The 12,318-nt window shown below is 39.6% G+C and overlaps 1 protein-coding gene across 4 annotated transcripts in view; it reads left to right on the top strand.

Annotated features, from left to right (window-relative positions):
- Positions 1-667: 667 nt before the first annotated feature.
- The window catches only part of slain2 (SLAIN motif family, member 2), a 48,247-nt gene continuing 36,596 nt past the window's right edge, over positions 668-12,318 (top strand). For 2 of the 4 annotated variants that reach the window (XM_041790785.1, XM_041790786.1), the window contains exons 1-2: positions 669-1,548; positions 11,975-12,117. In XM_041790785.1, coding sequence (XP_041646719.1) covers positions 1,076-1,548; positions 11,975-12,117 — 616 coding nt within the window. In that variant the 5' untranslated portion in view covers positions 669-1,075. Of the gene's footprint in view, positions 1,549-11,974; positions 12,118-12,318 lie in introns of all 4 variants that reach the window. The other 2 variants (XM_041790787.1, XM_041790788.1) reach the window with 2 other exon arrangements.

Below are 12,318 nucleotides of genomic sequence, written 5' to 3' on the forward strand. Positions count from 1 at the left end.
ACATACCAATGATCACTCTTAAAGATTCACCAAAAATAAAGTGTTGCAAAGTGTCCCATATAAAAGGGTGATCAACTTTCTCAAATGCCTTGCAGAAATCTAGAAATAAGATAAAACTATCATCTCGATTCTGTCACACCAGCGAATCTAACACCAGTCTGATGATGTTACAGATGGAACGACCTTTGAGAAAGCCAGATTGTGTTTCACTGATAATTTGTGACATACCTATTACGTTTAGTAATGTAATAGGTTTCAGATTCTCTAAGTATTTTTTACCCGTACTTGGTTTGGGAAGAGTTATTAATCCTTACTTCACTGTAGGCATTAAAGTTTTGTTTGCAAAACATTCACTTTTATTTCTTCTTTGAAGAATTAATAGAAGTTTGAGGATCTTGTCCTGGTGCTTTCCCTATAAAAAATATTTTGATTCCAGTGTCCAGTTCATACATTTCAATTTCAGAGCCACACAGATGCTTAAAGTCAGTACTGACTGTAGGGATACTTTGAAAAAGGGCATCAAATTTCTCTTTAGAACAGGAAAGCGAGTATAAATCCATATAAAATTTAAATTCTTCACCAGACAACATTTTATAGTCTGTAAATTCAACATTATTTATTATAAACACATTTATAGCATTCCTCTGTTGTCTCCTTTTTTTCTAAGCCACAGAAATAAGCAGCATTTTTTCCCCCCGCGGATACATTATGTCTGTCCAGGCTTTAGCCGCCACCAAAATGTTATTTTCGATTTTAGGAAAAGTGTTCACGTGGAAATAGGTGTTGGTTACGTGCTCGCTCCCGTCCCCGTACGTGATGACGTGTCTTCTCCGCCGCCTGTTGGTCTTTCACAGTTGGTGACGAGTGTTATGAAAATGGCCTCAACCCTGCCCGTGAGCACGGTAAACCGGAGAAGATGACGATGTTGATCTTTTGTAAGTCGGCCAAACACCAAAGTGTCTTCTTTGAACACGTAGATTAAAAGGAAGTTAACGGAAACTAAGAGACTGTTGGCAGGGAAACGTCTAGAAACACCACAGACCACCGCATATTTTCGTTGGGCAGAGGAGCCACTATGGAGGATATCAACTCAAATATCAACGCGGACTTGGAGGTGCGGAAGCTCCAAGACTTGGTGAAGAAACTCGAACAGCAAAATGAGCAGCTCCGGAGCCGGTCTACCATGTTGTCCTCGTCCGGAGCGATGTCAGCGAACCACAGACCCCTCAGCGCCGGGTACGACTCTTCGTCTCTGTCAGCCGGGCTGGCCGGCTTCCCTGGGGTGGGGTTCGTCGGAACGGGCGGCTACGGTGGGCTGCTGGAGAACAACCGCTGTTTGAGCCCCAGACTGTCTTACGACGGCATCAGCTTCAGGAGGGCGTATGAATACGAAGGGGCATCTGCCTCTCCCTCTATGCCGAGTATGAACTCTCTTTATTCGGACACCACAGGGGGATATAACGATGAAGGGGAAACATCTATCTTAGATGAAGTGGAAATTTTAGACTTGGAAGACATGGATTGTCTCCACGAAGACGAGGACAGCTGGTGAGTGACAGGCTTGTGTTGAGAGGTGTCTCGCCTTTACAGCCTCGTCTGTGTCATCAATTCAGTGTTAATTGACTGGGCACAGCTGCTTTAAACATGAGCTACCATGACAAACGCCTGGTATAAACAATCCTTCAGCAGTAGGGCTGGGCAGTAAATCATATGTCCATTTTTTAGCTGAATGATGGTGCACAATATATAGATAGATATTTTATCTGTAAAAAGATAGTTGTCACAATATCAGACTTAGAAACTCTGATATGATTCTAGTAAAAAAAAATACCAAACAATGACCGAGGCTATATCAAAATGTGGCAACAAAAAACAAAGAGTCCTTGACTCTCAATAGTGGGCAGTTTTTTTATTTTCAATAATCAAGACTTGTCAACAATCTCCCTTTATAACTTTACAACAACATTGGTAACATTTTGGCATTTTAAAGATGTCATAATTTATACTGTGTAACATTTTTGTTATTAAAATAATAAAACTTACACTGTGTAAGCAATCGGTAGTATCAGAAAGTACAGAAACTTAATGATCTTTAGTCATAAGCAACGCTGAACGATTTTGGAAAATAATTTAATTGCAATTTTTTTTGTCCAATATTACGATTTGATTATTTCTTAGCTCTCTTTTATTCATAAACAAGGGCTGAACAATTCTTTAGGAATATCTAATTCTGATGATTTTGACTATTGCAATATGGTTTGAATTGTGGCATTTGAGGGTTTTAGTCATTCTCATATTTAATGAGAAAAGCATACAAAAATGAAGGTATGTTTTTGTAATAGACTATTCTTAAAAAATGTGCACTTTAATGGTTGCATGATATCATGCATAGCATCTCTGCTGCAAAAACAGTTTGAAACTGTTATTTTGACACAAATTTCAGGTGAAAGAAAAAATGCACCTTCTGTGATTTGAAAATTGCAGCAGGCCAGTTTTGCCCATTGCCCAGCCCTAGTCATAAGTTTAACCAAATTAGAGGGAGCATTGTTTAAACTGCAGGAACAAGTTGGCAACATTGGAAAGGTTGGTGAAACTGTCGAGTAGCATGACAATATCCTGCTCTTTGTAAGTTTAACCCACTTTTTTCAAAATGTGCAAATGTATTTGTGCAGTGTACAGGTTTTAGGAGATTGCCTTCAACTTTTTCATAAATATAAACAATAAATACTTCTGCATATCATTAGATTTTTACTAATGATATAAATCATAAAAATTTTAATTTCCCATTTAGACTACATGTTTCAAATAGATTATCATGTGATCAATAAGGATATTCCTGTTAGTAGCTAAAAGTCTTTTCACTAAGCATTATGAGTGTTATCCTCCTGTTTTTAAATCAACATTTACAGTATTATTTTGAAAAATATTTATATGTTTTGATTGAAAATATATGTGTCTTAAAAACTTAATATACTGCCCGGCCCTAAGAAGCAGCAGTAATGTCAGAATTATTAAACACTTTATAAACACTAATATTTTAGTCTTTCGTTAATAATTGGCACTTTTGGGCCCCTCAAACACACATTAAGTCTTTTATTCACACTTTCAGTTGCCTATGGCTCCCCTCCTGCATGACACAAAAAAGACTCTCAGTAGTTTTTTCATTAAAGGGGACATATTTTATCTTTTAAGACAAGTTTATATTGTTCTCAGAGGTCCCCAAAACATTCCTGTGAAGTTTGTTGCTGAAAAAACACTCCAGTATTGGATTTTTGCATGTCTAAAAACCCCTCTGTTCCAGCCTTTCTCAGAACAAGCTGTTTCTGTGTCTGTAAATATTATTGAGCTGTCTGACTCCACCCTGGACCACGCCCCCTAGGAAATGGATATGGCACACCAAACGTTACAATGTTACAGACACTTTTATTCGAAGTTAAGGGCCTGACTGGGATTGGGATTCAGTATCACAGATCAAAGTCAGCAGGGTAACCCACTGAGCTATCCAGCATCTCAACAGGCATCTGAGAGGAAGGTCAGGATAACACAGTGGAACTTTCTTCCAAGCGGGGAGTGCCAACCAAACCTGGGGGTGGATGCTTACTCCTCACATGAGGTCATGAGGGTAAAATCTGAGAATGCCTTGTTTCAGCACACATTTTCTGAAAGGCAGAGAAAGAGAGGGTGGATGGAAATGGATTTTTCTGGTATTTGAGGGGACTGTGGACAGGCCAGGGGCACATATTTTTGTTAGAAAAGCCTTAAATGTGATTTCTGCATAATATGTCCCCTTTAAAGGCACCCGTACTTCTGATTGAGAAGTTGGTCCTTAACTTTTTTGCCAGAATCATTAATCTTAAGTCAGAATTTTGAGGGGGGAATCATAATTTGAAAGACTAAACATTCAAATGCCAAATGCATTTTTCATGTACCTCTTTAATCCTCTCCTGCTTGACACACATGTATAACACTTGGGGATTAAATTAAAAGGACAATCAAAAATACAGTAGTGAAGACACATGCTGAAACTTAAGCCTATTAAACAGTACCTACCCTTTTTTCCATGACATACATTTATGGGCAGCCCCTTAAATATGCCTTTTTCATCCATCAAGACCCAAACAAAACAGAAGTTTTCATACAAAAAGTGAAACAAAAACATAAGAAATATTTACAAAGTCCTTTTCCTGGAAGTTCATGACATATATCATGTTTCTGCCTCCTCTTTATATAAAAATATCTGTGCCATTTTTCAAATCCTCAAAGTTCAAACTTTTTATAATTTTAAACAACTTCCAAAATCAGCTTTGAGGGAGAAAGCAGTCTCAATGGCTGAATGATGTTGTTTGGCAGGTCATGTGGGCGATGCCAAGCCTCTTCTCCGACCACATGATCATTGCAGACATGCTTTGTCATTGCAAATCTCTATCTATTATGTCATACCTTCCTACAGTCTTGCCAGCAGGCCTTTAAAGCTCAAACTCTGGGCTGTCAGGACCCTGAATTCCCCGATCATCTGTTGAACCATTTTGCTCTTGTGATGTGGCAGATTTGCTTGGCTTGTCCTGGCAGCGATGGCAGGAGTTCAGTGTGTGCAGCAAAAAACGAAAGTCCTGCCCAGCAGTCATGTGGGAGACGTAGCCATGGTTATATTCTTCCTCTGAATTCCCATTAGCACAACAGTTGGCAAACATCCACTAGAGCTCTGCAGCACCAAGTGAGAAAAAAGCGTTTAAAATCCTCTCATCATGCAGGAATAGGTGCTATGTCAGTGTAAACAGACAGAGATTGCAAACAATGCCCATCAATAATGGAGAGGGTCATGTGAAGTTTTTGGAGGACGCGCATGACATCATGATGCTCTCTTTGTTATCAGAATCATCCTGATAGCCCACATGTTCAGCATACTCCTGTTCTTAATCCTCTCCCAGCACATTGTGTTGGTATTATTTTCTCCAGCGCTGAGCAGTTAAGGTTTTTAGGGTTAGGTAGCTTTGCATAGACACACTGTAGAAGTGTAATCCCTGAAACTCCAGAGTATGATTGGATTTGTGCTGCTGTCTAAATCTCTCTCTCTCTCATCCCAACCCAAGGAAATCCCTCGAGAAGGCAGTCACACACAAACGAGAGTTACACAGCTGATGTCAGACATGTAGACTTGCTTTCTGGGTTTACAGACGGTCTGAGAGGAGTAGAAATTGGATATTTATTTGTAAGGAAATATCCCCTGACTAGACATGAACATAATTATGTGCTGTCTACGGATTATGTTACTTTTTCATGTCTTTCAGGAAGGGTTGTTTAATTGGATGTTTCCAGGATAATAAGCAACTTCAGGGCGTATCTCCTGGTGCACTGTAATATTGAGAAGTTGCAGAACTATAAAGGTAGCTCATACTTGGTCCAAAGCCAGCGTAACACAGCGTCTCCCCTCTTTGGCTGGCAGCAGTGAGGCTATGCCAGCCAGTGGGCCTTTCACATCGCACTACTTTCAAACATTGCTCACTCATGCTCAACAGAGCTAGTCTCATTATGCCCTGGCTGTTTGTCAGCCCTCTGGATCAGATTGATATCTGGGATTACCATGTAGTGCAGAACTCCTGCCAGCTCCTGTCATAGACTCCTGTAATCCTTGAATTAGCTTGAAACTGGATTTTAAAAGCTGCTGCAGCATTCTACCTTCAGTAGGTGCCTGTCACTGTCTCCTGCTGCTGCATGTGGACATGACAGGTTTTATTACAGAGCGAGAGACTCGTGTATGACGTGTGAGTGGTAGATTTACGACATCTGGGGTAAATGTGAATGGTGGTGGTTGTGTTTATAAACACTGAGAATGGGCAGTCCCAGATTTCCGGGTTGTATTTCTTCGAGCAGGCCGCATTTACTTCTGATGGTTGTGCTTTCATCATGAAAGGTTTCCATGATGGCTGCAACAGAGCTGACAGCTGCTGACTCAGATTTCTCACACAGTAGAAACTCTTCTTGTTTGCTTTTTTTTTCTGTTCTCGTAAGTGAAGGATAAATGCACCTTTGAGTGATAGGAATACAAACAGACAGTATGGATTATTTTATATAGTTTAGTGTGTGGCCTGTTCAATATTGTATACATTACATGCATAGTAGAGTGGAGGTGCAGTTATAGCCTAGCTAGGTAATTTAACTAGACTCAGTGTACATCATCAGTTTACATTTCCTGTGTACATGATGCTTTATTTTCTGCAAAAATGCAATGCGCAGTATCCCTCTAGGTTACAGTTATATCCAAAAGCAGACTAACCTGACACGCTAGATGGTTTTGTTTCACACATCCATCTGGAAAATCTCCAATACTGAACGTTTGGGAAAAGGCAGAGGATTTGAAAAAAACTCGGAGTGTGACTGGATGAACATTCTGTCTGTCACATCTTTACTGGCCAATCAGAGCAACAAAACACTTGACATAGCCGCGACCGAGGCGTGCGTGCGCAGCTACTGAGGAATAACACAAACCATGACTCTAGACATGTCAGTACACGACTTTCGACTGTCATTTTTGCAAAGAAAACAACTTTCTGATAAAACTGGCGCTTTAGCAGCATCCACGCTAATCTCTTCCGCCATCATTGCATCGGCCTCTTGTTGCTGCTTGCTTATGTCACGACTCCGCCGTGCCTGAAAGCACTGCCCCTCGACGCTGATTGGTCCGGTCACTTTCTAACTGGGCCCAAACGGTTCAGATGGGAGCTTTGCAAGATGGATTCACCAGTGAGAAAGACGGAAACGGGCGTATCCATCTGCTCGCGAGGATAAAAGCAGACAACAATGCTGAATGAAATAAAAAATTAGGCATGCTTGGAACTAGAGTTGTCACAATACCAGTTTTTGTCGCAAACATTTCAGCTGTGCTTTTTAAAATGTCAATTGTATGATGCATTGTGAGGGTTATGTTTCACTTCCTGGGAATTTTTCTCATCTTTTGGATATGTTTGAGATAAATAAAAGGATTCGGGAAAATAATCTAATTGCAATTATTCCTTATGTTCCTCATCTAATGTATTTTCCAACAAACACAAGCAATCAGTTGTTATATGTTATCACCAACATAATATGAGATTAAACAAGGGCTGAACAATGTAAAAAATAAGCTAATTCTGATTATTTTTACTTGTATGGATATTAATTGTTGTGTTGAAGGGAATGATAATTTTTTTGTCATTCTCCACATTGCTATTTAATCTAATTTTTGATTAATTGCCCAGCCCTATGTCTTTATCATTTTACATTATTTTTATCCTGCATATAAGAAACTTTGCTTCAAGTTAACATACACAAAAATTGACATACTGGCACTGTTTTTTTAATTGTAATTTGGTAAAATAAATAACATCTACCTTACAATGTATAAGGCCATCAATGAATAAATACATTTTAATCGCAATCATAGATGATGAATCAAAAGAAGCGTAGGCAGGGATTCCTGTCTTTGTTGGTTATTGAGGATGTAGGATATTTGATTTTTGCCGATATCCAATATGCCGATATTTACAGATGAACTTTAGCTGATATGCAAATATGTAGATCAGACCTAAAACTTCAGTCGTTTGAACACATTTTGATTATTAAGGATGATCAAAGAAACATACTTGAGTACTTAAAACACACTATGAATTTTAAAGATGAAGAATGTACAAAGAAAAAACTGGCATAGATCTGTTGGTCCAGCCTAAAATTTACAAACTTATTTGTAAAAATGGCAAAAATTCGATATATGCTAGGAAAAGGAAAGGAAACTTTTTGGGAACAGGAGACAACACTGCCTCTCTTCTCTGCTCTCTATCTGTTTGTAACAGTGACATTACCCCATGCATCTTTAGAGACATTATAGTGACTTAAACGTATGCTGACAGGTGAATTAACCACTTAGTGGGTGAAGCACACAGCGAGCAGAAAGAGGCATGTTTTCTGCATCAATCAAACAGAATCCTGAAATGTTCTTCTCACCTGTACAGAGAGAGTTGTTGGTGTGTTTCTTACTTCTTTAGAGCATAAACACTGTGAAACAATCAGAAAATGGCATCTTCTCTCTCTCATTTGATCAGCCATTACTGTGCCTCTCTGTTTCCACACAACATTTTTTGGTTGAAATATGAATGTATTTTTTCTTCAGAATCCTGGTACTTTTGGTACTGTCAAACTAAAAAAAAAAGATTTATCATTAAAGCATGTCGTACTCAGAAAGTATCTAAATACAGAATTTTGACAACCTTACCCATAATGCCTAGTCCAGTCTGGGTCCCGCTGAGATGTATACACTCTAGAGTACATCAGTCTCCTACGGTATCATCTATAGGTGGGATTTCATTTAGACCCACATGTATGCACTCTAAAAGTGCAGTTTTATTCTAACATGTTTTTTAAAGACTGCATGTAAATATGCAAAATTGTACTTAAGTTAGATGTTGTGTGGGATTATTTCTGCAACTATGCATAACTTTCTGAGTTCCTATTAGTGGTGGATGATCTAACTATTAGCTTTTAGATGTCAATTGCAGATATGGACCTTTAGAATTTAGGTATTGTAGTGTTTGTTATGCAGTGTTCATGTTAAAGAGAATTTTTTGTGCAAAACATAATGCATAAACAGTCCTGATGGTGATTAAGAAAGTATGAGTACCAGAATTTGTAGATAGTTGTAAGTATTTGACAGTATGCTAAATCTCTAATATTCTGTCTCATTAAGTTGTTTCATAGAACAGCCCTGAGTATGTTTAGTAGTTGGAGCAAAAATTTTACACAGCCTACATGGAGAAGGTCTGTTTTCATACAGATTTAAAAATATCCTTCCTCTGATGTCATATCTGTAATCTCTGAGGCTTTCCCTTTGCAATTGCTAGTGGTCAGAGCAGTCCCAAATCAGTGGAGCTCTGCATATTAGTATTAAGAGGTTTTGGCCTTTTCAATAAATACAAATGACTAAGCATTGAACCCGCTGACTTTTTGGCCAGTGACAGAGGTTCATTCTGAAAGTATGCTGCAGCAGCAGGGCCGAGAGTTTCATTTCCTAATTGCTAGACAGAGAACAGAACACTGGTTTGTGTTAAATTAAATCATGCTGCATGTGAACTATCAGGGGCAGGATATAGATAAAGAACAAACTTAGGGAAAATCCAGAATGCTTGACTCTTTTATACCATAGATGGGGGTTTGCCTGGTCAAGATATTTGCTCCGAGTTGTAAAGTGATGTTAATACAAATAGCAGTATCTGTAATGGATGCTGATACTGCCTAAACTGCAGTATCTGGTGTTGGAAAGTACTGTAATAAAGTCTGATCTAATACTGTAACTATCTTTAACCTTGGAAATAACCAGTCCAAGGTATTTAATTATGTGACAGTAGAATACACCGACAGTGGGGCCCAAACTGAGGGTTTAACAAAGCTAGCAGAATACCAAAAATCAGGTTTTTTTTCCCCAATAATATTATTTTTATTTTTTTATTGAACAAGGGTGGCAAGAGTTACCACAGCTATGAAAATTAGAGCCAATTTTTCTTATTTTGTCATAAGACTCCTACTATGCCAACAATTTCGCTCACATTTGACCATTTAAACAGGTCAGTTTGTCCAACAGCTGACTAAAAAACAACTTCATTGAATCAGTAATTGGGTTACAAGATGCCAGCTTAAAATTGATTTGACACAGCAGATAAACAGCTGCTACTGACATCACTTTATGCCACATTATTTGCAGATTGGTAAATATTTCAGAATCAGAATTATGTTTTATTGCCAAGTACATTTTCACATGCAAGGAAACTGATTTGGAAAATAAATAACATAGAAGAAGAAGAAACTATTAAGAGGCTTATAAAATATTAAGGGTCTAGACATAAATAGATAGTTGTAGAAAAAATATAGTAGCAAAATAAAAATATAAAACCCAATATAAACATCACAAAAAGCACGTACAAGGGTGCAAAAGGGGAAACTGTACAGATGTGCGCAGTGTGTGGAGTTATAAACAGTAGAGATGTAGACATGCAATGTTTTTGTCTTCTGATTCGTGGGTTTGGTGAGAGTCTGTCAGGGGAAGGGGAGAGCTGGGGCTCTGTTTATGAGGCTGACAGCTGTGTGGAAGAAACGGTTCTTGTGGCAGGAGATTTTGGTCCTAATAGACCTCAGCTTCCTCAAATAGTCCATGTCCAGGGTGAGAGGGCTCAGCTGCAATTTTACCTGCACACTTCGGCGTCCTGAATGCGTACAGGTCATGCAGAAATGGTAGATTGCAGCGAGTCGCCTTCTCTGCCGAGTGGATGGTATGCTTCAGCCTCAGCCTGTTTCTGGCTGCAGCGTACCCGACTGTGATGGATGATGTGAGGATGGCCTCAATGATGGCAGAGCAGAAGTGCACCATCATCGTCTTTGGCAGGTTGGTTTCTTCTGCTGCTGCAGGAAGAACATCCTCTGTTGGGCTTCTTTTATGAAGAATCTGATATTCAGCTCCCACCTGAGGTCCTGAGTGATGAGGGTCCCCAGGAGGTGGAACGAGTCCACAGTGGAAACTGGAGAGTCACATAGAGTTATGGGGGCAGGCGAGTGGGGGCAGCATCCTTGCTGAAATCTCCAACCATCACCACTGGCTTTAGAGGGTTGAGATCCAGGTTGTTTTGACTGCACCAGATCACCAGTCGGCGGACTTGTCCCATCAGAGATGAGTCTGAGGGTTGTGTCATCTGTAGACCTTAGGAGCTTGACCAACTGGGGAATGAAGGTGCATCTGTTGGTGTACAGGGAAACAAGGAAAGGAGAATGAATGCAGCCTTGGGGGGGAGCTGGTGCCGATGATTTTTGCTGTCAGAGGCATGTTTCCCCAGCCTTACCTGCTGCTTCCTATCAGACAGGAAGTCTGTAATCCACCTGCAGGTGGAGTCAGGCACACTCAGCTTGGAGAGCTTGTCCTGGACCAGAGCCGGGATTATAGTGTTGAAAGCAGAGTTGAAATCCACAAACAGCATCCTGGCTTTGGTTCCTGCTGAGTTCAGATGCTGAAGGGTGAAGTGGAGGGCCAGGCTGACAGCGTCCCTTTTTTAAACTGATCAGTCCTTCCAAAGAGAACAACACCATCATCCATAGGATAAAGGGGTTGGATCAGAATGCAATGATTTGAATCACACACTAAGGCTGTTGCACTCACCGTTTATCAACCTGGTTGAAAATTTGTGGAAGATTTAAAGTAAAGTGGTGCACAGTGCTCTCTGAAATAATGACGTTCATATCACCAGTAGAGTTTGGTGATGGAGTTACAACAATACCTTGCAATGCATACATAAAATATTCAAATTTGGACAAATGAAATTGATTTGACCAAAAAAATGTTGCAGTATTCATTGCAAACATTATTTTAGCACTTAGTATCAACTGTACAACCTTAAAATTAGAAACTGATGTTTATATTGACAATGAAAAACAAGACATTTTTGTTTAGCATTTTTATTGTTAAATAATGAAACCACCCAACATCATGGGGCACATTTTACCATGATTTTAGTGTAAAGTTTCATCATTACCTATGTAGAATAAGTTGAAGGAACATTATCGCTGTTCTGGTGGCAATTTCTGGACAAACACACTACTGAGAAACTATACAATTGGATTTTTCTTTGGAATAATTAATATAACAGATCAAATATTCAATATGAGAAACCAGAAAGTAGTTTTCTATGCCAACAAGCACACTCACATAAGACCCTCATTCTGGTCTTCTTTATCTGTCCTTGTCTTTGCTGTGTTCTGTTATAAAACCCATCCCAAACACTTGTTATCCCCTCGATCTCATTTCCTCAGGGAGCTGTTCAGTCACATCACATATGAGGTGTGATAGATGCGAGCTGTCATAGTCGATCATCCTTAGAGACAGTCTTTGTGTAATGATTGCTTGTATTTCTTTTATGTACATGCAGAACATGATATTAATTGTGTACGCTCTTCATGTTTCCAGGCTTTACGAGGCGAAACTGAACAGCCCCTTGCAGAAAGCCTTGAGTCCTATCGTTTGGTGCCGCCAAGCTCTTGACAACCCAAGTCCTGAGATGGAGTCAGCCAAGCGCTCTCTCATCCACAGACTGGATCTCACCCTGTCAGGTAAACACCACCAGTGAACATGACACATGTAGTCCTAACTAAGTAGCAGTGGGAGCAGCAGCAGAAGTACAAACGATAGCAACAACAGTGATGAACTTAACCCTTTTAAACGGGTATGAAAGAGCTCAGCTAAAAATAGCAGTGATCATTGGCAGGGAGAATCCTCGCTGACACAAGGACTTTGTTTTGGTTCTTTCATTT

Source organism: Cheilinus undulatus, linkage group 7, assembly GCF_018320785.1.
Source record: "Cheilinus undulatus linkage group 7, ASM1832078v1, whole genome shotgun sequence".
Classification (NCBI taxonomy): domain Eukaryota; kingdom Metazoa; phylum Chordata; class Actinopteri; order Labriformes; family Labridae; genus Cheilinus; species Cheilinus undulatus.